Here is a 25265-nt window from a genome sequence, read left to right as displayed (position 1 = left end):
ATATGTTATCCAATCAGATGAAGAAACTGAGGCTCAGAAAAATTAAGCAATTTGTCCAATGTCACATTGGTTAAACCACCTTGACCAGTGAATACAGCATTCTTTCAATGGTACCGCACCATCTCCAGCTTTAGTCTATTCAAGTATCATTTTCTATGTGACATGTTTCCCCTAGTTATTGGGGCCTCTATTTCCTCCCATTACCTTGTATTTAATCTTATATAGTTTTTATATGCTTATACATTTATCTCCCCCCACCACCACCAAAAAAGAATGTAAGGTTCTTGAAAGCAGGGAATTTTTCAATTTTATCTTTCTGTCTCTAGCCCTAGCACCATGCCTGGTACATAGGGACTCAAATAAATGTTTGCTAATGGATGCTTCAATCTGCTTCGTGTAGCTCACTAATTTTATTGACTAGTTTTCTTATTTTCTTCCTTCCTTCCTTTTTCTTTCTCTCTTTCTTTCTTCCTTCCTTCCTTTGTTCCTTTTTCTTTCTTTTTCTTTCTTTCTTTCTTTCTTTCTTTCTTTCTTTCTTTCTTTCTTTCTTTCTTTCTCTTTCTCTCTCTTTCTCTTTCTTTCTTTCTTTCTTTCTTTCTCTTTCTCTCTCTTTCTCTTTCTTTCTTTCTTTCTTTCTTTCTTTCTTTCTTTCTTTCTTTCTTTCTTTCTTTCTTTCTTTCTTTTCTTTCTTTCTTTCTATTTTTTGCTTTCTGGTGAGGCAATGAGGGTTAAATGACCTGCCCAGGTTCACACAGCTAGTATGTGTCAAGTGTCTGAGGCCAAATTTGAACTCAGGTCCTCCTGACTCCAAGACTTTTTTTTTTTCATAGAGGGTAGAAACCTCCCAAGAATAATAAAGACTCTGACACATGTGTAATCATGGGCAGATTACTTAATCTATCTGAGCCTCAGTTTCCTCAGTTTCAATAAACTGGAGATAATAATACTAATATTTGTGCACTTTGCAGGCTTTAAAGTGCTATGTAATGTCAACTATTATTACTCTGAAGGAAAACAAATTAAAAGCCTCTCTAGTGCCAAAAAAAAAAATACAAGTCATTCCCAAAAGATAAATGGTCAAAGGATATGAACAGGCAGTTTTCAGATGAAGAAATTAAAGCTGTCTATAGTCATACCAAAAAAATGCTCTAAATCTCTATTAGAGAAATGCAAATCAAAACAACTCTGAGGTATCACCTCACACCTATCATATTGGCTGATATGACAAAACAGAAAAATTATAAATGTTGGAGAAGATGTGGGAAAATTGGGATACTAATAATGCATTGATGGTGGAATTGTGAACTGATCCAACCATTCTGGAGAGTAATTTGGAACTATGCCCAAAGGGCTATAAAACTATGTTTGACCCAGCAGTACCACTTCTAGGTCTGTATCCCAAAGAGATCATAAAAAAAGGGAAAAGAACTCACATGTACAAAAATATTTATAGCAGCTCTTTTTGTGATGGCCAAGAATTGGGAAGTGAGGGGATGCCCATGAATTGGCGAATGGCTGAACAAGTTGTGGTATATGAATGTAATGGAATACTATTGTGCTATAAGAAATGATGGGAAGGTGGACTTCAGAAAAACCTGGAAAAACTTACATGAACTGATGCTGAGTAAAGTGAGCAGAACCAGGAGAACATTGCACATAGTAACAGCAACACTGGGTGATAACCAATTTCTCAGCAATATGGTGATCTAAGACAATTCCAAAAGACTCATCATGGAAAATGCTGTCTACATCTAGAGAAAGAACTATGGGGTCTGAATGCAGATCAAAGCATACTATTTTTCTCTCCTTTTTTTGGGGGGGTGCTTTTCCCCTTTTGTTCTGATTATTCTTTCACAACATGACTGATGTGGAAGTATGTTTAATACGTACATGTATAGACTATATCAGATTGCATGCCATCTTGTGAAGGGGAGAGAGGAGGGAGAAAAAAAATTTGGAACTCAAAATCTTATAAAAGTGAATGTTGAAAACTTTTTACATGTAATTGGAAAAATAAAACACTATTAAATGGGAAAAAAAAAGAATAGGGAATGTCAGCGCTGGAAGGGGCCTTAGAACAGAGAATACAGAGAATATTACAAAACCAGATCCCCTGAGATTGTTGTTTTGAGATTAGGATTTCGATTTTGGTGCTTTAGGATTTTTAATTTATTGAGTTTTTTTTAGTTTTTTTTTTAGTTGCATGCTCAGTTCATTGCATGCTTTCTCTTTTATTGATCTAAGTGTTTAGAGACAAAAATTTTCCTTTAAATACTGCTTCGGCTACATCATACGAATTTTGTCATATTGTTTCATTGTTGTCAATATCAATTGTTTCTATGACGCGTTCTTTGACCCACTCTTTTTTTTTTCCCACTCATTTTTTAGGATGACCTAGTTTCTAATTTATTTTTAATCTGTGCTTCAAAGGCCCTCTATTAATGTATTTGTATTGCATTATGGTCCAAAAACAGTGTGTTTAATATTTCTGCTTTTCTGCATTTGTATGTGAGGTTTTCATGCCCATGGTCAATTTTTGTGATGGTGCCATGTGCAGCTGATAAATAGGTATTCTCCTTCCTATTCTCATTTGATATTCTCCATATATCTGATTTTTCTAAAATTCTATTCATCTCCTTAACTTTTTTGTTTATTAAAAAATGGTTAGATTTATCTAGGTCTTAGAGGGGCAAATTGAAGTTCCCCATGAGTATAGTTATACTATTTTCTCCTGTTAACTAACGTAACTTTTCCTTCAAAAACCTGGATGCTGTGCTATTTAGTGCATCTATGTTCAGTACCGGTATTGTCTATGGCGCCTTTTACCAAGATCTAGTTTTCCTAAATCTTTCAATTAGGTCTATTTTTTTGCTTTTGTTTTGTCTGAGAACACAATTGCCACTCCTGCCTTTCTCACTTAAGCTGAAGCAGAACAGATTTTGCTTTAGCCCCTTATTTTAACTTTCTGTTGTGTGTCTTTCTGTTTCAAGACTGTCTCTTGTAAACAACATATTGTTGGATTCTGGTTTCTGATCCGTTCTGCTATCTTCTTCTGTTTTATGGGTGAGTTCATTCTATTCGAAGCTATGATTGCCAACTCTGTATTTCCCTCTATCCTGTTTTCCTCTATTCGACCTTCTTGTACCTTCCTCAAAATTGTTTCGCTTTTGACCAGTGCCTCCCTTCATCTACTCTACCTCTTATCACCCTGCCTCCTTTCTTTAGCCCCTTCCCTTCTACTTCACTGTTGGGTAAGATGAATTTCTATTCTCTCTCTCTCTCTGTATTCTTCCCTCCTTGGACCAGTTCAGACAAGGTGCAAGCACTGCCCACTTCCCCACACACACCTTTTCCCTCTCCATTGCATAAACTTTTCTTTGTGTGCCTCTTTCTCCTTTCCCTGTTCCCAGTGCATCCTTCTTTCTCACTCGCCCATTCTTCTGAGATCCCAACATAATAGACTCACACCCGTGCACACGAAGTACACTCTTTCTAACTTCACTTATGATAATGTTCTTAGGGGTACTATATCATCTTCCCTAGGGCAGCTGAGTGGCTCAGTGGATAGAGTGCTAGGCCATCATCTTCCCGAGTTCAAATCTGGCCTCAGACATTTGTTAGGTGTGACCTTTGACAAGTCACTTAACCTTGTTTGCTTCAGTTTTTCATCTGTAAAATGATCTGGAGAAGGAAATGACAAACAATTCCAGTATCTTTGCCAAGAAAACCCCAAATGGGGTCACAGAGAGTCACACAGGCCCGAAATGACTGAACAACTATTCAGACTGAACACCAAGTATCTTCCCACGTGGCAATGTTAACAGTTTAACCTTGTGAAATCCTTCATAATTTCTCCCTCATATTTACCTTTTTATGCTTCTCTTAAGTCTTGCATTTGAATGTCAAATTTTCTTTTCAGCTCTGGTCTTTTTAAAAAATTTTTTGGGGTTACATTTTAAGTTCCAAACTGCCTTCTTCCCAACCCTGCACTACAGAAGGCCACCATTTGACACAGAATAGATATATAACATACATGTATGTATATACATACACACATATGTGGATATAAATGTATGCATATATGGAGGTGTGTGTGTGCATAAAACACCAAACTGTGCATACTTTTGTTTATCAATTCTTTCTCTGCAGGTAAATAGCATCTTCCTTCACAGGTGCCATAGATCTCAGTATGTTGTCTCATCATTATCGTTCTCTTTAATAAAACTATTTATTGTTTCTATGGCTTGTTTTGTAATCCACTCATTCTTTAAGACTAGATTACTTAGTCTCCAGTTAATTTTTAATGTTTCCATGGTCCCTTACTAAAAATAATTCTTATTGCATTATGATCTGTAAAGGATACGTTGAATATGTCTGCTTTTCTACATTTAGCTATAAAGATTTTATGCCCTAATATATGGTAAATTTTGGTAAAGGTACCATGTACTGCTGAGAAAAAAAGGTGTATTCCTTTCTACTCCCATTCAGTTCTCTTCAGCTATCTATCATATCTAGCTTACCTAAGAGTCTATTCATCTCCTTGACTTATCTTTTGGTTAGATTTATTTAGTTCTGAGAGGGGAAGGCCGAAATCCCTATAGTTTTACCACCTATTTCCACCTGTAATTTAGCTTTTCCTTTAAAAAATGTGGATGCTATAGCATTTGGTGTACATGGGTTTAGTATTGATATTACTTTATTATCTATGGTACCTTTTATCATAATGTAGTTTCCATTTCTTTTTGTCTATTTTAGCTTTAACTCTGTCTGAGATCATGACTGCTACCCCTGCTTTTTTTCACATCAGCTGAAACATAAGAAATTCTACTTCAGCCCTTCATTTTTACTCTGTGCCTCTCTCATTTTAAAATGTTTCTTATAAACAACCTATTGTTAGATTCTAGTTTTTAATCTATTTTGCTATCCTTTTCCATTTTATAGGTGTTAATCCCATTCACAGTTATGATTTCTAGTTGTGTATTTCTTTCCATCCTAATTTTTATCCTTTTTACTCTGTCCTTCCTCAGACATCAAATTTACTTCTGACCACTGCCTCCCTAATCCACGTCCTAAGTCCCTCCCTTATCCTATCCCCGTACACTCTTATTTCTAAGTTAAGACTTTTGCATCATTCTACACGTTATTCCCTCTTTAACCCAGTTCTGATAAGGATAAAGTTATAGTACTACCAACCTTCTACCCTCCACTGTGACAGTTCTTCCATTCAATGCCTCACTCATATGTCATAATTGTGCCATTTTACCTCTCCCTGCCCAACTTTATTTTTTAGGATCATCACACCATACTCAACTCCAAGCCTTCTATCTATACTCTTTCCAACTATCCAAGCAATTTAACATTCTTAGAATTAGTGAATATTTTTCCATATAAGAAGTGAACAGTTTGACCTTAAGAAATCCCTTATAACTGGGCTTTCATTTTTACATTATATTTCTCCTGATTCTTGTAGGTAAAATATTCCATTCAGTTCTGGTCTCCTGATGAATAACTGAAAGTTATCCACTTTTTTTTTTCCATGCAGGATTATACTCAGCTTTGCTGGTTATTCTGACTGTAAAATAAAGACCAGCCTTAACTCCAAATCACTCTGGTCCCAGACCAAGCCTTCCTTGGTCACTGTTTGGGCCTTGAGTGGCTCTGAATGAATGTAAATAACAATCGTTCCTGTTTCAGTCAGAAACTCTTGAGTGTCCTCCCCTCCTAGATCTATTTTTTTTAAAAGAGGCCATTTTTTGCCTCATTTTTATTAAGTCTTAATCACTGAGTGGGCACTGCCTTAGTCAAACTGAGACTTGTTAAAGACCTTAGCTTGAAAAGGCCAAGGTCTCCCACTGCATCCTGGGCCATCTCCAGTTGTCCTGATCCACAGCTGGCCACTGGATCCAGATGGCTCAGGAGGAGAAAGTGAGGCTGGTGACTTTGCACGGCCCTTCCTCACTTAAATCCAACTCACTCGCATGTCATGGCATCGCCTCCCTGATGTCACGGTCCTTTTTGAGAATGAAGGGCAAACAGCAGCAGCAGACTGTGGCTCCACAGTATTGAATTATTTATTAGTTCCCGCACTTCACATTTTCTTCCCTTTTTTTTTCCTTCAGTCTTTTGACTTTTACTGTTTCTTGATGTCTCATGGAGTCACTAGCTTCCACTCGGCCAATTATGATTTTTAAGGAGTTATTTTCTGCAGGTTTTGTATTCTTTTTACCATTTGGCCAATTCTAATTTTAAGGAGTTACTTTCTTCAGCACTTTTTTTTTTTGGAACTCTTTTACCAAACTTAATTCTCTTTTCAAAATTTTCTTGCATAGCTCATTTCTTTTCTTAATTTCTCCTCTACTGCTTTTTAAAATGTGTATATAAGTATGTATACATACACATGTTTGTGTGTATACATACACACACACACACACACACCCACACCTCTTCATTTCTCTCCTTAGCTCTTCTGGGAAGAGGTTCTTATGCTTGTGTGCAATCTTTCTTTTTCTCCGAGTCTTTGCTTGTAGATGTTTTTATATGATTGTTTTCTTCTGAGCTGGTCTTGAGCTTTCCTGTCACCATAGCAGATATTTAAGGTTAGGTTCTTTTTTCAATTGGGTGGAGCACCAGACCTGCAGTAAGGAAGACCTGAGTTCAAATCCAGCCCCAGATGCTTACTAGCTGTGTGACTCTGGGTAAGTCACTTAACCCTGTTTCCTCAGTCTTCTCATCTGTAAAATGACCTTGAGAAGGAAATCGCAAACCACTCCAGTATCTTTGCGAAGAAAATTCCAAAATGGGTTCACAAAAAGTTGGACATGACGGAACATTATTTTCTTTTTAAAGGCCACTTGCTCCAAGTGCTGGTACAGGGATCCCCTCCCTGGGATGTCTTTCTGACCTGATGTTCAGTCTCCTTACTATCCCTGGGAGCCAGGGCACCTTCCCTCTACTTCCCCTGTCCTGGCTAGCCCTTACCCCAGTGTCCACAGACCTCTTTTCCTGACTTCCTAAAGTGCCCTGGGCTCAAAAAATGACTCACTATGACTTTTAAACTCAGAATTCTGTTTGGTGTTTCCTGTGGTCATTTGGTAGGCGAAGTTTTGGGGGAAGTTTGACAGTTCTGACCTTTCACTTTGCCATCTTGATTCTGCCCAAGAACAGAGAATATCAGAGCTGAGAAGGGCTAAGTGACCATTAGTCCAAGCCCCTGAAGTTCTTCCTCATGCACCACCTGCTTCTCAGTGAAACACTGACCAATATCTTTCAGAATCCCACCCTCAAACAGATGCCACCTTCACCTACTCCTATCCCATTCTGCCAGAGTCATACCAGCAACTGAACAAAGTGTCTTTTATTTGTAACATACAAATAAAACCAATGCAAAAGGTTTGCTTTTTTCCCTTTGATTCCAGTGAGAAAAGAATTTACTAAGGAAAAAATATATATCAAGAGTAGGTCTGTTTTCAAATTTTCCTCTAAAAAACAGAAAGGGTTAAAAAGAATCACACTCACCCTGGCACACACACACTCCCACACACACGTGTACACACAGACACAGAAAGAGAAGTGACCCAGCATGGGCAAAGGATGGATACAACTTAAAAAGAAGACATCTTCAACAAAAATACTTCAACGTGCCCCAAACAAAACAACGATACAGTCCAAACAGGGAGCTACATTTCTCAAAGGCTAGACTTAGTGGAAGTTGAGGTGAGATACTGATGTGAAAAAGGGCTAAGCGGATCTCAAAACAGGAAAACCAAACCAAGGAATGACTTGCTAGTCCTTCGATGCTGCCCGTCAGCATCTATGCTAATCGAAGAGCACTGGCATAAAGATGGCAGCAACCTCAATGTCACCCCTCTACAAACGAGTTTGGTAATCGGGGTCTGGTTATTAGGAAGAGGTCAAGAAATCAGTAAAAAAGAGACACACCAGGAACTCAAGTTACTTGGAATTTTTGTTGGGGATTCTTTTGGAATTCTGGGGGTATAGTCAGAAATCCATGATCTGAGACCCAAAATATTTTGGTTCATATCCCTGGAGAGGAGAAGGGAAACTCTTCTTTGCTCCTAGTGTGAGGGAGCCCAAATCAGCCCCTTTCAATGACCTAGAAAATCCACCCTGTGGCAGGAGCTTCTCTCAGAGACACCAGGGATGGAGGAGTGGGGATCTAATCCAGTGTAAAAGCTGCAAAGACATCTTTAAAAAAAAACAACAACAACAAACCCTGGCCCTTTCCAAGGGAAAGCAGGGTGTGAGCTGCAGAGGGGAGTATAAGCCTAGTGCGCAGGGTCCCTGGTCTCCAGCAGCTCACAGGCTGGTGTTCTGTAGGATGACACACTGCACATGTGTCTGTGCTCCCACACAGCAGTGAAGGGGGAGAAGGGGCTCACAGGGGAGATTCTAAGAACAGGCAGGCACAGCTGCCTCCTGAGTTGGGGCATTGCAGGTGTGAGGAAAATCTGAGGTCAGGTCCAAGGATAGGCCTTCTACAAAAACCTTCACAGAGGTTAAAACTTTAAAGAGGCTCCCCACCGAGGGGCTTCAAAGGAATCACGCCGGGGGAAAGGTGGGCTTCGTAACCCTTGCCCCAGGCTGGAGGACAGATGAGGGTGGGAGTTCAGCATCTGAAAAGCCACTCCTCTTGGGTGAAGCTACAAAAGCTCCCTCTCCCAACCCCTCAGCAGGGTCCTTCTCTCCTCCCCATCGCAGCATCCTAGGAAGGACAGAGCGGATTCTGCCAGAGAGACTGAGAAGTCTGGCTAGATGGGAGCAGGTCAGAGTGCATCCCTGAAAGAAATGGATAGAGGCTAGACTGAGCTGCCCCCTGGTCCACAGACAGCTGGTAGAGTCTGGACAGGGTCAGCAGCACTATTGCCTCACTGAGGCAGAGGAGTGAGAGGCCCTAGGCAAAGTAAAAGCAGGGCCTGCTGCTGCTGGGTGGGGGAGGGGAAGAATCAGCACCAAAGTACAGAGGGAATGGCATTGAATATGCAGACAGGAACTAGGCCTCTTTCCAGGGGAAGCCTGGGGACTCCCTGATGTTTCCCCAGGAGTGGGGCAGCAGCACTTTGGGGAAGGGGTTCAAGCAGAGGACAAGCTGGCACCATTGACTGTCACGGACCTAAAACCAGTGGCCCAAAGCTCTGGCGGGGGGGGGGGGGGCGACGGCTCCTTCCCAGGCCTCTCAGCCCGGGCCCAGTTGGTCACCGGGCCTGATGGAGAGAGAAGGGTCAGGACCAACCACCCCCATACAGTCCCCACAGTGTCCCGTGTACCCTTGGGTCAATTTTACTCTGCACTTCTGCAAACATACACCTTCCAAAAGAGCTTGTTTCCTCCAGCCCGCTTTTCTGGCCTTTTCTGAGGAAACCACAGACCAAATGCCGTTTTCTCCTGGCCAGACTCTGGGCACTCTCGTGTCCCCCTGGGGCTGCCTAGGCACCCCCCTTCTCCTCTCTTTCTCTGTGGAGCCCAGCAGCATCCAGCTGCTCTTCTACAAGCAGCGGGGTCTTGCTGGGGGGAGCTGGGGTTCTGGCTAAGTGGAGAAAGGGAAGAGAGATGCTTCCAAAGACACGGCTTGGAAACAGGCCCATCTTGTGTCATGGACTGGCAAAGAGCCCTGCTGCCCTGCGCTGCTCACCAATGCTGTGGGGGGGGGGCAGTGCTTCTGGGGGTGCACCAGGGCAGCCTCTCGAGCTGAGGGGACCACCGCCCTGGGGGACCTGAAAGGTGAGAGGCAGCTGAGAATGTGTGGAGTGATGGGAACAGGGGAAGGGACCAGGCCAGGGGAAGAGGTGGCTCTGGGGCCTGGTGCAGCCTCAGTGGCAGCAGCCGCCACAGTGCCCACCCGAGTGGGCATGCTGGCTGTCACCGAACTTCGTCCTCCGGCTCAGGATCTCATAGGAGCAGTCATCACCACAGCAGCCGGACATGCTGGGAGAGGTGTCATCGATCTCAAACCTGTAAGGCAGGGGTCCTTGTGCTGAGTCCCACAAGCCCCTCCTGGCTGGCAAAAAGCTCCAAGTACGTGGACACGTGGGATCCTCACAACAAGCCCCTGAGGCGGGAAAGCAGGCCACACCCAGGACGTGCTGGGCCCAGCGGCCCGTGGGACTCCCTCCCTAAAGGCTCGAAGGGCCTCAAGGAAAGGGACGAGGGCCTGGGTCACAGGGAGCTAAGCACCTTGGGGCCCTGCCAGGAGTCCTGGGCACTGAGACAGGAGGGACGTATGAAGGAAAAAGCACCCCGAGCAGAGAGGTACCAGGGCACCGTCTGCCCCCACAGCATCTGACAGCAGGCGGTCACCAAGCCTGCATCAAACCCTAACGGGGCAGAGAAGTCACTGCTCCCTCTTCATCTCATGCTCCGCGGGAGGGGCAGAACCCATGAGCTGGCAGTGGGGAACCTGGGCCTGAGCAGCCCCCCTCCTCAGATCCAGGGCCCCAGGACTTACTGCAACGCTTCTCTGAAAAACTGGTATGCTCCATGGTTGTGTTTGAACACTGTCAGCATGACCTTCTTCATCTGGGTGCTGAGGGGAAAGAAAAGGGGGCATGTCTCTGGGCCCCACAGCCCAAAGCGAGCAGGTTGGCTCAGCCCGAGTGCGAGGACAGGAATGCTCCTTGTCGGAGGCTGGGGCTGTCTGGGGGCTTGTGTCAAAACAAAATACTTCAACACGTGAAAAACTCAGAGGGTTCATTATCCTGGGAATTTAATTCCGTAAAGGACATTCACAGGGACTGCTCTTTGTGGAAAGAACATCTAGGTAGGAGGGCAGCCTCCCCCCACCGCTTACCTGTTGGCCACAAGCTGCAGGATCTGGATTAGAAACTTCCCCAGACCTTTCCTCCGCACTTTGCTCTCCAACTGTACCTCATAGCTGGAGGAAGAGGAGGTCAGGGTGAGCCCAGGCATGAGGAAGAAGGCCAATGGGCATTTTCAAGGAGAAGGCAGGCCCAGACCCATCCGTGCACTACAGGCGGGAAGGGACAGGGAAGGGGAGGAGAAGAGGAGATAGAGAAAGATGGGAGGGAGCAGGGGATATAAGGGGACAAGGAAACACACACTCCCATCTAAGCCAAGGACCCCAACACAGCAGCTGCTGGGCTCGGCCATGGGCCAGGTTACCTAATGGGTAGAGCTCCAGACCTCAAATCAGAAAGACCTGAGTTTGAATGCTGCCTCAGACTTCCCTATAATGTGACTCCGGGAGGGCCCCTTAACTTGTACCGAGAGCAAACCAAAACAGTGAACACCCGTAAAGCACTGCAGAAATGCCGGCGCTCGAGGGGAGGGGACAGCAGCTGCGGAGCCCCAGGCCCTCTCCTCCAGGACAGGACCCTCCCCGCCTGGGGCTCGTACCAGTACAGGACTTCGTCCCCACACTCCACATCGAAGCGGAAGTGCGAGAAGGCCACGGGGATGGTGCTCTCTTCCCAAGCAATGAGGTACCAGGCCCGATCATCCGTCATCTCCTCCCTCTTCTCTCGGTCCTTCCAGCCCCACTCACTTTGTTCATACCTGGCAGATGGGAGGAAGATGAGGGCATGAGGAGCCGGGGGGGGGGGAAGCAGGAGCAGCCACCTAGGCCTTCAGGGGACACTTACAGGGTCTGCATGTTGGTTTTGGTGAGATCGAAGGCCCAGTCCACTGTAGCCTGGTCCAGGCCCGACACTCGCTTACACTCAATGGAGACATTTAATCTGCGGGGAAAGAGACACGGTAGGAGACCTGTGGACCAAGCTGTGGGGTGAGCCAGGTGCCACCTCACTGGGAGCTGCTCTGCTCACCCGGCTGAGGCCTCCAAGCCCCTGAGAGGCCGTCCTTCAATTTCAGACCACAATTCAACCCCGGTCAGCACCCCCCGGCTGAGGCCTGACCCCAGCTTCCATTTCCTCTCTCCCCTTGACCTTCTCTGTAATAAAACGGCTCGTGGGGTGTATCGAACTCTCCTCACGGTTCTGAGGGGAAGCAGTAAAAGCATCAGTATTCCCACTTTTCAGATGAGGAAACAAGGCAGGTCACCCTGCTAGAGGGAGGGAAGCCAGCGACAAACCCACTCCCCGACAATCCACACCTGCCCTCTCTCCGCTACACCTAGCCACCTCCCCCAAAGAACTTTCTGGGTGTCTGGCCGCCCCGTTCCCCTCAGAAGTCCCTCTCTTCCCCTTCCACCTCCTTTAAAGGAGGTCTGCATCTTTTCAAAAATCTTCTGTAATCACCCTAGCCAGAGCCTGGAACACGCCCTCCGCAACCCCCCAGCAGCCACTGCCAAGCTCCAGCAACTTCGCGACTTTCGTCCTCTCCGTGCACTAGGTCTGGGCCCTTTCAGGCCAATCTTGCCTAGAAGCCAAGGACTCAGGCACAGGCCCTCCCTGTAAGGCTAGAGGGCACCAGCCCTGCAGGCCACCTCGTTGTGCTCTACCCCGTCACGGCCTTCCACCAATGGGCTCTGGCTCCTCAGAGACTCTGGGGTGCTCAGCACCGCCCTCTCTGTAATCCTGACCCTACTCTCTGACCCCAGGACCAGGCCAGCTCTTTCTCTAGTCATACCAACACAGAAGCAATGGAGGAACTGAGGCTAAGTGCCCACATGAAGGGCTCCAGAGCGTGGACAGGAAGCTGAGGGCTCTTCTGTGCCACAAAAGACCAAAGGCCACGGCTGCTCTGCCGGCTGAGCTCTGGTGGCATCCCCTCTAAGAACCTGGCTTAGTACAGCCCATGAGGTCGGCTGTACTCAGACCCTCTGATTAGCACATCAGGGCGACTGTGGCCTCCCTCTTTGATCTAGACCTATTGCAGACCGCCGTTTTCAAAAGCTGCTTTTCAATGAACAAAAATCTATTTCTCTCCTCCTTCCACCCCTGCCCCACAAAAAGAAAAACAAAATTCTTGTACCAAATATGTAGAGTCAAATAAATCCCCACATCTCAAAAGAAGTCACTATTTTTTCCCTAACATCTGTCTCTCCACCCCGCTCCCAGGCCCTCAGGCTCACAGCCCAGGAGCCAGCCAGGACACCTCCCTCTCAAGGCCTATGGATCTTCCCTCCCCAGCATCTCTCCTGACACTGCCTCCCACAGCTGCTGGGGGTCTGCCTCGAGTCTCGCCCCTAGTCCATCCCCTACTCAGCCTTGTCACATCACCCCTGTTCTTATTCAATAATATGCAGGGGCTCCCTAGGACACCAGGATCAGATACAAACTGCTTGGTTTGGCATTCAAAGCTCTTCATCACCCGCCCCCAGGCCTCTCCAGTCTCCTGACACCTCTCTGCCCAGTAACGCCGGCCTGCTGGCTCTCCCACTCCACCCCTAGGATCCAGGCCGTCCTCTGGCCATCCAAACCATGGGCCAGGCTGTGGGGCGGGCTGGGGCCCCGCCTCTGGCCGTCCCCCAGGCCTGGAGCGTTCGCCTTCCTCCGCTCCCACCACAGACCTCTCTGGCTTCCTTGAAGTGCCAGCTAAAACCCCACCTCCTGCAGGAAGGGTTTCTAAATCTTACTGCCTCCCTCTCAGGCCACTCCAAGCCTGCCCCTGGCCACAGCGTGCTTGGGCCAGGCTGCCTGCACGTCGTCTCCCCCGTGAGACTGCGCCCCTTGAGGGCAGGGCCCTTCTTCTGCCTTTCTGCGTATCCCCAGCCTTAGCTCAGGGCCTGGCGCACAGTGGCGCTAAGTAAACGTTAGCTGGAAGACTGAGGATGGCTACATCCGAAAACGATACATCTTTTTCTGCTCACTGAAGCCCTTCCTCCTCTCCGTCAGGAGACGGAGAGCCGGGGTCCCTGGCAATCACACGTGGTCACTGCACGATCTGACTTAACTTTTTCAGGGCTAGTGCTGTGCACAGAGTGCAGGGCATGGCCTCAAGAAGACCTGAGTTCAAATCCAACACTCATAGGCTATGTGACCCTGGGCAAGCCACTTAACCTCTATTTGCCTCAATTTCTTCATCTGTAAAATGGAGATAACAGCACCTACCTCCCAGGGTTGCTGTGAAGATTGAATAAGACGGTAATTGCAAAGCACCTAGCCCAGGGCCTGGCACACAGTAGATGCTAAATACATATTTAGTCCCTTCCCTTCCCCCCTTGGCAATGTTGCTATTATTGTATAAATTCTTCCTCTGGTTCTGCTCACTTCACTCAGCACCAGATCATACAAGTCCCAGGTTTCTCTGTACCATGTGCCATTTTCCCATCAGATACCCTGAATCTCCTTTCAATGGGATGCACCAGGAATTCCTCCTTCTCAGGGTTTCCAGCATGTTGGATGGATGCTCTGGTGGGGTGGGAGATCTTGTCAGGACATGGGCGGAAACTACCCGGAGTGAGGAGGGGTGGAGGGCAACACGCTCTGCTCTTGTGAGACGCATCACAAGCCCCAGGTAGCTATGGACCCACCTGCCACCCTCTTCTGACATGTCGGGTGCTGACTATCGCCTGGAATTCTACCAGTCTGACCCACTTTGTTGTGGACACAAGGGCTCTCTGGGCGCCCAGGCTCAGGGCCTGCTGTAAGAGTGGCTCCCAAAGGGCCTGTGGCTGTTGTGACTCAGAAACTCGGAGAAGACATTCTGGGCTTGTTCCAAACATCCCGGGGACTAAATGGGAGACCGAGGCTGGGAGATGTCTGATCTGAGGCCTCAAGGTGACAGACAGAGCCAGGCCCTCGCCATGGTGAACAATTCAGACAGGCTGAGGTGAGAGCGAGAGCCGTACACGTACCAGGTTTGCCTTATGGGGCTGCCTTTGGGGAGCAGTGGGGCCCCTACCTCACCCATGACCCACATCTGACCAGATCCCCAAGAGCAGCCACGAATGACTAGGCCACCCCACAATGTTACACTGCGGGGGGAAAAAGAAAGGGAGGGCACTTAACTCCAAGCTCCCCAAGCAAGGTGAGGACCAGGACGAGGCAGGGAATTCTGTCACCCTAAAAGGGGAGAGTGGAGGCCAGGCCACAGTCGCTAAAGAATCAGGAGCCTCTTTCCACGTCAAAGTGTCCATGCCTCCCACAGTCGGTGCTTAACACACGCGAGTGGGTGGCCCCTGACACCAGCTGAGGCCCCATGGGAGGAGGGACGCAGGTTCCTAAAGACCCCTCAGAGGCAGAGGAGAGCAAAGGCCTTGGACTCACCCATTCCGGTCATATTTCTTGAACACGGGAAAGGCCTCTAAGGGGTCTTCGAGCTAAAGAGAAAAAAGAGAGTGGAAGCATTAGTGCTGAGACGGGCAGCGTCCTCAAAGCCGTCTCAGCATGGCCAGGAGCCTGGGGGATGGGAGGCCTTTAAGGCTGCCCACCTAAGAGCACCTGTGACCCATCCATCTCTCTTCCCCTGTCCTACATGGATGTCTCGGAGGCTTCAGGGAGTCTGACCTCGTGAGCTCACAACAGACAGACCCTCTCATGCTCTCTGTGTCCCCACCCCTAGGGGCAGCCTGGTCCGTGGCCTCATCCTGAAGGTGACCACATGGCTCTCCCTCTGAGCCAAGGCCAAGGAGCACTTGGCCACAGAGGGGCGGGGGGGAGGGGAAGGGGGCAACAGCCATAGGTGGTTTGGAGGCACCTTCTCCAGCAGAGACAGAGAGAACACGGCTCCTATCTCTGCACTGTGAAATGCAGCCTTTGCCCAGGTGGCCAATGTGCCCAGGCCGGTGCCACGCTGGGCAAAACCTTCAGAGGCTCCATACTACCTAGCAAGTGATGGGACCAGGAGCCGAAGGGAGGCTTCAAGCCTCTTGAGTCATCTACAGATAAGGAAACTGAGGCTGAGAGAGACATTCCTGGCGTGAGTCAGGCAGGTTGGACAAGGGGCCCCACCACAGCTGGCACTGCTTCCTGACCTCTCCAGCTTCGGCTCCTATTCTCCTCCCCTCCAGCAGAGCGGAAAAGCCCGTCTGGACACAGGCCCAGGCAGCTGCCCAGGCCTGGCACACTCTGACCTCTGACCTCAGTTTGTTTGCTAGCTTCATGTCCTCATCAGGCAGCTTCACATTTTGTGTGTGTGTCTTCTGTGCTGACGGCAAACCCCAGAACGGCAGGGACCCAGTCTCTGCTCAACCTTCCATTTCCCCAGGTTTTAGCCCAGGGCTCTGCACACAGTAGGCACTTACTGTATGCTGCTGCTATCAATGACTGCCTGGGTGGGCCAGGGGAACTTGGGGATCTCGTGGACTTCCTGGGAATCCTTGGGGTGGCCAGCCAGCACGCTGAGGTTTCCAGCTCAGAGCCACAGGCCCAGCTCGTGCTCATAGAACCACAATTAACTGATAGCATGACTGGCCTCCCCAGCCCACCTCCCCACCAGGCTCCAGGCTCTCAGGAAGCGCTAAAGACTAGGGCAACAAACAGAATCCACCCCGAGAGAGCCTGGGGGGCCAGGCCATGCTCCTGGCCGGTAGCCGACGAGGGCTGATGATGCCTGGCGCTCCAGAATGAGAGCGGTACCTGCGGGGGGGCTGAGCCCGAGCCCGCCCGAAGGGCTTCAGGCTGGAGCCCAGGAGGGGTGCGTGGCAGGAGCCAGGCTCACCTTGTTGGCAGCCTCCACTTTGGCACAGACGGCGTCCATGGCAGCCCGCTCCTCTAACCTCTTCTGTTTCTTCTCCTTGGCTTTACTTGACTTTCTCTGCAGAAACGAGAGAAGGAGGTTCTGCTCAGGGATCCTGTCCAAACTCTGCCAGGTCACAGGCTCAGAGCCCTCGGGTGCCTGGATGTACTCCCTCCTCACAGAGCTCTGTCCAAGGGAGTTCGGGGGACAAGGCTGGGCTCCGACACCAAATCCCAGATGAGGGGACCTGTCACTTCTCCTATGAGGAGTGCCCACACATGATGATGGACACGGGTAAGCCTTGTCCAAGGCCTCTAGACTGAAGATAAGAACACGGGATGCAGAGAAGCGAGCAAGCTCACCGGAACAAGAGGGAAAAACTCCCTTTCACCCTGGTTGTCAAGAGCGTGCTCCTGCCAATCCTCACACTCGCACACTGAACTTCCTCGCCTTCAAGCACTGGCGTGATTTTGTCAGTAACTTCATTTTCGCTTTTGCGCTGGCAACTGCGTACACTCACAGCTGAGCTCAGCAAAGAAAAAGGTGAGAGGCGCGATGAGGTGCGACAAGGTGTGATGAGGCGAACCAGCACGTGGAGCGGGGCGCCTGCTACGCCCTTCGCTGGTCTGCGTCGCTTTCGCGCGGTGAAGAGCTGCCTGGGCCATCGCTGCATTTTTCACTGTTGGGCTTTAAAACTCAAGTTTTGTGCTACAGTTATGCCCCTACGTGTAGCGCGAGGCCTCTGGGCTTGAACCCCAAGCCACAAAGTCGGGCACAGGCTTAGGGTGAAAACACAGGTGCAAGAGACGCCCCGTGGATGCCTGCAGCTGCTATGGGCGGGAGTCTGGCAATAATGGCACAAGCAGGCAGAAAGTGCTTGTGAGGGCGAAGGTTCAGCGGGTCCCCATGCTGGAGGATTCACCATGACTGGGTTTCGTTACAAAGCACCACGAAACAAAGAAACGTGCATTCTCAGCAATGTCCAGAGAGCTCCGTTTGCTGGTTGAAGGAACCTGTTCCCCGGAGCCTCAATGTATCGACACCTGCAGTTTTCTAGGGATGTTACCCTGCAAAAGCTGAGGACCCACTGTGCAATCGATCACCCCGCGGCTCTTCTGAAGGAACTTAAGTGTTCCTGAGCTGCCTAATTTCCCTCCTGCCAGTAAGCTCGCTCGCTTCTCTGTACCCTGTATTCTCATCCGTAATCCAGAGGCCTTGGACGAGGTCCCCCCACATCTTCAGGGCCCAAGTGTCTGTCTTCATGTGCATGGAATGGGCATTCCTTTTGTAGAAGGGGGTGACAGGTCCCCTGATTTGGGATGTGGAACTGGAGCCCAGCTTTGCCCCCGAGCTCCGAGGGACAAAGCTCTTGGCCCTCTCCAGCCCTATGAGAAGGGATGTTCTAGTCCCTTAACAGTTTACAAATCCCTGCCCTCAGCACTCTGTGAGACAGCCAGCTCACGCAAGTATTGCTGTACCCATTTTACAGATGAGGAAACTGAGGCTCACCCCAAGTCACACAGCTCTTAAGGACAGGCACGGTTGTCCAAAGGAAGGCCAGCTCTGCTTTTTACCACACTCATGGGAATCCTAGCCATGGAGCCTTCCACCAATTCTCAGAAGCCTACCTCATCTGCTGGCCAATGACCACTGGCACTCCCTACCTAGTCTGTGGCCGACCTACAGTTCAGTCTCCTCTGAGCGCTAATTCAGCCACCATTTAGGTCTCGGTTCCTATTCCCTGGATTCTCTTAACCTGTGGGCCATTTCAAATCCCATCTGGAGGCAGGTGGGCAAACAGGGAAATGGCCCCTCCCTGCCTACTGACTTCTCATGACCCTAGATCATAACCACCATCATAACTGTCCACGCCCTGTGGCAGCGGGGAGACCGCTCCTGCCCTCCTGAAGCTGGCAGTCTAGGGATGCACCAGCTGTTGAAAGGTTTCCCTAGCGTTTAGAGAGCTGAAGCTGAGCCTGGGGGCGGGTCTTTTTGGAGGGTGCTGGCCTCACCTACCTGTCAGGTCACTCCCTGACCCTGAGCTGTCACTGCCCTCACTCCTGTGGGCAGAGCCCAGGAGGCACCAGGCACACCCAGGCCACAATCTAGCAGGAGCCCTGGCACAGGGGCCAGTGACTCCCAAGAGGCCACCCAAGCTGCAGGGGCAGCCGCCACCACAGGGAACGCTCGAGACCCGTCAGCCCCTGCCGGGAAAGGCTGCTCGTGTCTTCATCGAGGCCAGTGTGATTGTGATGCTGTACAGGCAGGCTCTCCTTCTGGGATGGGCAAGCTCACCCCCCTTCTGCCAACTATGGCAGTGCCTGGAGGGTACCACCTCATCTTTCTAAGGGCCCTCCTCAAGGTGCTCTTCTCGCCAGCTCTGAGACAGATGGTGCCAACTAACGCTCTGCCCCTTTACAGGGGAGGGACCCAAGGCATGCTCAGTGGAAATGGCCAGTCCAGGTTCACACAGCTGTGAAGCAAGCTGAGCTTGCTGCCGGGAGTCAGGCCGCATCCAGGGCTGCTCCCATCACCCCACCCCGCCCCTTGCCTCTCTTGGAAGGATAAGCCTTGCAACAGTTCAACCGATGGAAAAGTACAAGGAAGGTCCGGCGCTGACAAGCAACCTGGGCCAACGGGTCTGGCTCCAGGCCACACTGCTGCCAGAGGAGAGCCCATGAGGAACGGGGGCGGGGCCCTGGCCCACCCCTCCCTCGTACCTCTGTGACAAGGCCGGGAGCGGTCTGCCTGCTCTGCTCAGAGGAGGCAGATGCGGGCAGGTCATCCCTGGGCATGCGGGGGCAGCGATGACCTTAGCTACCGTCCTCAGGATACCAACTGTGGCCTCTCCTGAGGGCTGTGACCAAGGAAGAACAGCCTTCTGCAGTGTTTGGAAGAAGCATCTCTGAGGTGCCCGCTCTGTGCCCGGCACGTGGATAAACATTTTCTCATGCGATCCTCACAACCACCCTAGGAGGCAGGGGCCACGACTACCCCCACTGTACAACTGAGGAAGCTGAGGCAGAGACACAGGGGAAGTGACTGGCCCAAGGTCACATAGCTAGTGAGTGTCTGAGGCTGGATTTGAACTCAGGACTTCCTGACTGCAGGCCCAGAGATCTACCCACTGAGCCACCTAGCTACGTTGGCATCTAATAGCATGGACACTCTAAACTCCTGGGGCCTCCTCCTGTGAGCGGCACCAGGACACCCAGTGACAAATCCCTGACTACCTACTGTGTGCAATGAGAAGCACAGTGGGCCCTGAGGCACAAGGCCGAGGTCTTGCAACCCCAAAGGAGTCACTGGACGCCTCCAGGCCTCTATAAAAGATGGGTGCTAAGGCTAGACAGCACCTGAGATCCTCTCCGTCCCAGCTAGCCTGTGCTTCTCCCCAGTCCTGCATTCCCTTAAGGCAGACCCCTGCAGAATCCCTGCCCAATGTGCGTGAGCAGGGACAGAGCTAACTCTGGACTGAGCTTTCACTTCAGGAGAAGTGGTCTGACCATGAGCATGCCTGAATATCCAAGCACTGGGGTGGGGTGGGGGGCAATCTCTATTAGAGAGCGGTATGAAAACGCTGGGCAGGTCTGACAGTGGGAGGAGGGGGGAGGGGGGAGAGGAAGAGGAGGGGAGAGAAGGAAGGGGGAGGAGGAAGAGGAGGGGGGAGGAGGAAGAGGAGGGGGGAGAGAAGGAAGGGGAGGAGGAAGAGGAGGGGGGAGGAGGAAGGAGGGAGGAGGAAGAGGAGGGGGGAGAGAAGGAAGGGGGGAGGAGGAAGAGGAGGGGGAGGAGGAAGAGGAGGGGAGGAGGGGAGAGAAGGAAGGGGGAGGAGGAAGAGGAGGGGGAGGAGGAAGAGGAGGGGGAGAGAAGGAAGGGGGAGGAGGAAGAGGAGGGGGAGGAGGAAGGAGGGAGGAGGAAGAGGAGGGGGAGAGAAGGAAGGGGGGAGGAGGAAGAGGAGGGGGAGGAGGAAGAGGAGGGGGAGAGAAGGAGGGGAGAGAAGGAAGGGGAGGAGGAAGAGAGAGGGGGGAGGAGGAAGGGGGGAGGAGGAAGGGGGAAGAAGACGAGGGGAGAGAAGGGAGGGGGAGGAGGAAGAGGAGGGGGGAGAGAAGGAAGGGGGGGAGGAGGAAGAGGAGGGGGAGGAGGAAGAGGAGGGGGGAGAGAAGGAGGGGAGAGAGAAGGAAGGGGGAGGAGGAAGAGGAGGGGGGGAGGAGGAAGGGGGGAGGAGGAAGGGGGGAGGAAGAAGACGAGGGGGGGAGAGAAGGGAGGTGGGGAGGAGGAAGAGGAGGGGGGGAGAGAAAGAGCAAGGAAGTGGGCAGGGAGAAGAGAAGGGAGGGGAGACTAGAGGAGGGGACGGAAGGAGAGGTGAAGGAGGGAGGACCGCCACATCCAGGCCCGCAGCCATAGGGCTCACGGGCTCAAGGCACAGGTGAAAGCTCTCCCTTGGCGTGAGTTTAATGTCCCTGGGAAGAGTCTCTTATTTTAGCCTGGTATAAAATCCATCCCAAGTGAGACCAAGATGCCAACAGGACAAAGCCAGCCTTGGACCCTGGAGTGGAAGGGCGGCTCCCGCACCCAGCAAGGTGCGGAGAATGCTGGCATTTGACTCACTTTCCCGCACACTTGCCTTATTCGCCTTCCAGGCCCGTGAACGATTCCAGGCGGCAAAAGCATCCGGCATGCCCGGCCACTCCACCTTGGAAGGGAGATTTATGGGCCCACTCCCAGGGGCAGCCTGGCCAGCGTCTAAACCCACCCTCTACGGCCCACATGTAGCAACCCCTTTCAGCCTTCACAACCTGGATAAACGGGCCCAGGGAGGGGAAGTCAACTCCAGAGGTTTCTGCCGTCTGGGCCAGACAAGCAGAGTATCCCCTGAAACATGCCCAGGCCTGGAGAAGGGATGTCCTGGAGGCTCCACTGGGCTTGATTCTGTGGCGCTAAGACAAGCTGTCTACCCAGGAGGGCGTCAGGGGCACTTTGAGGAGAGACCGCCTCCCTGACAGTAACGCCCAGCCCATGCTGGCCTCACCAACGGCCAAAGGCCCTTCTCGGAACAGAGCCACTCAGCGGGCTTTTCCATGAAGGTGCCATCTACCAAGGGGCTGAGGGCGGGCAGCCAACATCCTCTCCAGGCATCTCCACCCCAGCACCCGCGCCAAGGAGGACAATCATCCTACGCGTCCAAGCACAGAGTCTCTAGACACTGGTGCTGAAAAGCAAATGGATCTAGCCAGTGTACCAGCATCTGGTAAGCACCTACTGGCACCAGCTATGGCTTAAGCGCTGGGGATACAGAGCAAAGCAAAGATGGTCCCTGCCCCCAGGGAGCTTCCATTCTAACAAGGGAGGCAACATACAAGACACTCAGTGAGTAGTGGAGGCAAATCCCAGAGGGGAAGGCACCAGCAGTGGGGAAGAGCAGCAAAGGCCTCCTGCCCAAAGTGGGATGATCCCAAGAGGAGGAAGTGGGGAGGGAGAGCATTTCAGACACCATGGACAGCCAGGACAAAGGCTTGGAGGCTGGAGACTGGGTGCCATGTGCAGCTGGATCACGGATTACGGAGGGGAGTAGAGTATAAGGAGGCTGGAAATAGAGCCGGGGCCGGGGTAGAAAGAACTCTAAGGGCGCAGAGAGGTGTTTCTATTGGAGCAGCGGCTGAGACGGGCAGGCCTGAGTGGAGGGTGGACTGGAGTGGGAAGACACGGGGCCGGCAGACCCCTTCCCCAAGCTGTGGTGATCGAGGGGGATCTGGCAGCCTGTGGGATGCAGAGGACACAGCAGGGAGGCAAGGGTTTAGGGAGACCAGAGGTGTCCAAGAGGCAGCTCGAGGGCCACCTGGGGACCCTTTGCACAGAGATGATCCCAGAAAAGGGCGGAGCCCAGGCTCAGCTAGCAAGCCCAGAGAGGAAGAAGAGGCTGGGACAAAACCTGGTGGGACACTCGAGGCTGGTGGGTGTGGGCGTGCCCAGTGGGACTTCTGAGAAAGCGGCATTCCTCCTAGGAACTGGAGTCAGGTGAGATCGGAGTTCAAATCCCAACTCTGACATACACTAGCTACAGGGCTGTGGGTAAATTACCTGAGCCTCAGTTTGCTCAACTACAAAATGGGGATGATGCTCCCCACATAACACAATGCTGCTTTGGGCAAAGAACTACGTTATCGATCAAAACACCGAGTACTCCACGCTGGCCCTCCCTCAGCCCTCAGGGGGGTCAGGATATGGGGTCCCAAGCCACGAGAAACAGCGATACCCACAATGGGGGGTACTGTGGGCATGTCCCAGAGCCTCTCAGACCTCAGCTTCCTCCTCTGCAAATAGGGGTTATGGTAACCCTAACAGAGGCAGTGAAGACTCGAAGGCCTCGGGCAGAGGCAGGGGCAGCGTCCCCATCCCCAGGGGGGCTCTCACCCCCTCCAGGAAAGGCAAGCTCTGCATGGAGGCTGCAAAGGCACAGGTACCGGATGAACTCTGCCACCTGCCAATGAGAGAGCTCGCCATAGAATGCCCGGCTCAGCTGGGGGGCCCAGAACTGGGGACCCTGGGCTCACTTCAGAGACCCCCGACCCCGCATACAACAGCGCCTTTGCTCCTGAGGTCCCCCACGCTTGGCCAGGCCCTGGAGTCTGCTCCGAGGCAGTGGGGACCAGCGGGAGGCTGTACCCCCATTTCAGAGAAGGGGAAGGGGCCAGGCTGGCACCCCTGACCTACCCCTCGAAAGCCTCAGTTTCCACTTACGTACAAGCGCCCTGGCCCCCTGGGCCGAGGTCTAGCCAGGAAGCTCCCCAGAGGGAAACCGAGGCAGGGAGAGTGAGACAATCCCTCATTTTTCCCAAGGGGAAATGAAGGTCCGGGGAGGGTGGGGGCTCTGCCTAAGATCACAATGGAGGGAAAGGGCAGGGCTCAGGATTCGAACCCAGGTCCCTTCCCCCTCCTGGGGTCTTCACGGGGGAGGGAAGGCCCCTGCGCACTTTACCAAAGATGGGGAAACTGAGGTCTCTTCCTCCCCCTCCACCCCCACGGAAGTGGTCGGTCACAGAAGGGCCCGGAATGGCCGCGGGATTGGAGGCCGCCAGGGGGAGCCAGGCCCCATTTACAGGTGGGGAAACTGAGGCCGCGGGTGGTTCAGTGACTCGCCCAAGGTCACCTCGCGAGTGCCCGAGGCCGGCTCGGACCCGGGAGCTCCCGGCGCACATGGGAATGGGAAGGGGGGATGCCCCGAGCCTGCCGGGCATAGGGCTTGGGGGGGAAGAAAACAAGACATGGAGCTCGCAGCGGGGGGGGGGCGCCCCAAGGGATGACGGGAAGCGGGGAAGCAGGGGTCACGTGGGCCCGGAGGGGTCGGGGGTCACGTGAAGGGGGGGTCCCCCGAGAACAATGGGGGAGGGCTGCCCGAGGAGGGGGGTCGGCCCGGCCTCACTTACCCCCATGGCGGAGTCAGCCCCGGCTCCGGCTCCTCCTTCACACACCCGCCGGCGGAAAGGAGGCGGCGGCGGCGGCGGCAACGGCGGGGGCACCAGGCGGCGGCGGCGGCGCGGCCCACAGCGCGCATGCGCCGCACCGGCCCCCTCCCGCGCGCCCTCCCCGGTCCGCGCCGGCGCAGAACGGCCTCGGGAGGGACGGGTGGGAGCGGGGTGGTGGGGGACGCCGGTGGGAGACACGGAGGAGCCGGCGGCGGAGGAGGAGGAGGCCATGGCGGCGCGCTCCGTGACGTCACGCTCCCTACCCCGCCTCCGGCTTCCCCCGCCCTCCCTCCTGCGTCTATCGCCATGGCAACCGCCGCTCCAGCCCCAGCCCTGGGGCCTGGATCACTGGGCGGGCCTCAGCTTCCCCATCTGTAAAATGGGGATGTTCTCGGCGCTTCCTGTCTCTTCCCAAGAGCCGAGCCTGACCATGCCGTTCCCCTTCGCGAGAATCTCCCGCGATTAGATTTAGACGAATTTTTAACATGTTTTTTAAAAAAGTTTCTAAATCGCACAAAATGCATGGCTTAGGGAAGGTATTCTGGAGCCAGTGCCAAGTGAAATGGCCTTGGAAGGAGGAGGAGGAGGGGTCAGTGGGCAGAGATGAAGAAGGAGCTTGTTCTGGGGTGGGGGGAGGGGAGAGTGAGACGAAGCTCGGAGAAGGGAACAGGGAGTCCGAGGAAGTGAGGGGGGGCGGGGCCGGGCGGGCGAAGGCAGCAACGCCAGGAGGACGCTTTGCACGGTCACCGCACGGACGGGCGGGGAAATGGCGCTGAGCGTTTTCGGAGCTCTCACCCCGCAGTGCCCTACCCGTCCTGTCTCCAGAGAAGTCCTCGGGAGGCGAGTGCTGTGGGGCACAGGGAGGGGGGTTTGCCAGCAGTGCCGACGTGCCCAGTCGCTTTCCTTGGCTGTTCGTATTTGGTACAAGGCAGTGATGGTGGGGAATCCCTAGGAGGTGACACAGATAAACAGCCTGGGTACACCACCTTTGAAAAGAAATAAGAGCTGAGCGAGTTGTGATATAGAGTGTAATGGCATGCTATCGTGCAATAAGAAATGATGAGCGGACAGACTTCTGAGAAACCTGGAAAGATTTACATGAACTGATGCTGAGTGAGGTGAGCAGAACCAGGAGAACACTGTACACGGTAGCAGCAGCAGTGTGCGATGACTGACTTTGTTAGACTTAGCCCTTTTTTTTTCCTCTTTTTCTATTAATTTATTTTTAGTTTTCAACAGTCACTTCTA

At 51.9% G+C, this 25265-nt stretch overlaps 1 protein-coding gene across 2 annotated transcripts; it reads right to left on the bottom strand.

Annotated features, from left to right (window-relative positions):
• Window positions 1–600: 600 nt before the first annotated feature.
• On the bottom strand, window positions 601–24237 carry NAA40 (N-alpha-acetyltransferase 40, NatD catalytic subunit). Of its 2 annotated transcripts, none has more exons than XM_078149023.1 (8): window positions 23979–24237; window positions 16537–16632; window positions 15144–15196; window positions 11616–11711; window positions 11371–11529; window positions 10805–10888; window positions 10463–10540; window positions 601–6632 (listed from the first exon to the last, which is right to left on the bottom strand). In XM_078149023.1, exons 1-8 carry the CDS (start codon window positions 23982–23984, stop codon window positions 6611–6613), a joined length of 594 nt encoding a protein of 197 aa, XP_078005149.1. In that variant the 5' UTR covers window positions 23985–24237; the 3' UTR covers window positions 601–6610. The 2 variants fall into 2 exon arrangements, with proteins under 2 accessions (XP_078005149.1, XP_020823992.1); XM_020968333.2 differs by lacking the exon at window positions 601–6632 and adding an exon at window positions 7340–9969 and having other exon boundaries at window positions 23979–24234.
• Window positions 24238–25265: the final 1028 nt, after the last annotated feature.

The sequence above is a fragment of the Phascolarctos cinereus genome, unplaced genomic scaffold (genome assembly GCF_003287225.1).
Source record: "Phascolarctos cinereus isolate Bilbo 61053 unplaced genomic scaffold, phaCin_HiC Scaffold_9;HRSCAF=440, whole genome shotgun sequence".
Classification (NCBI taxonomy): domain Eukaryota; kingdom Metazoa; phylum Chordata; class Mammalia; order Diprotodontia; family Phascolarctidae; genus Phascolarctos; species Phascolarctos cinereus.
This window is presented reverse-complemented; position numbering and strand designations above follow the sequence as displayed.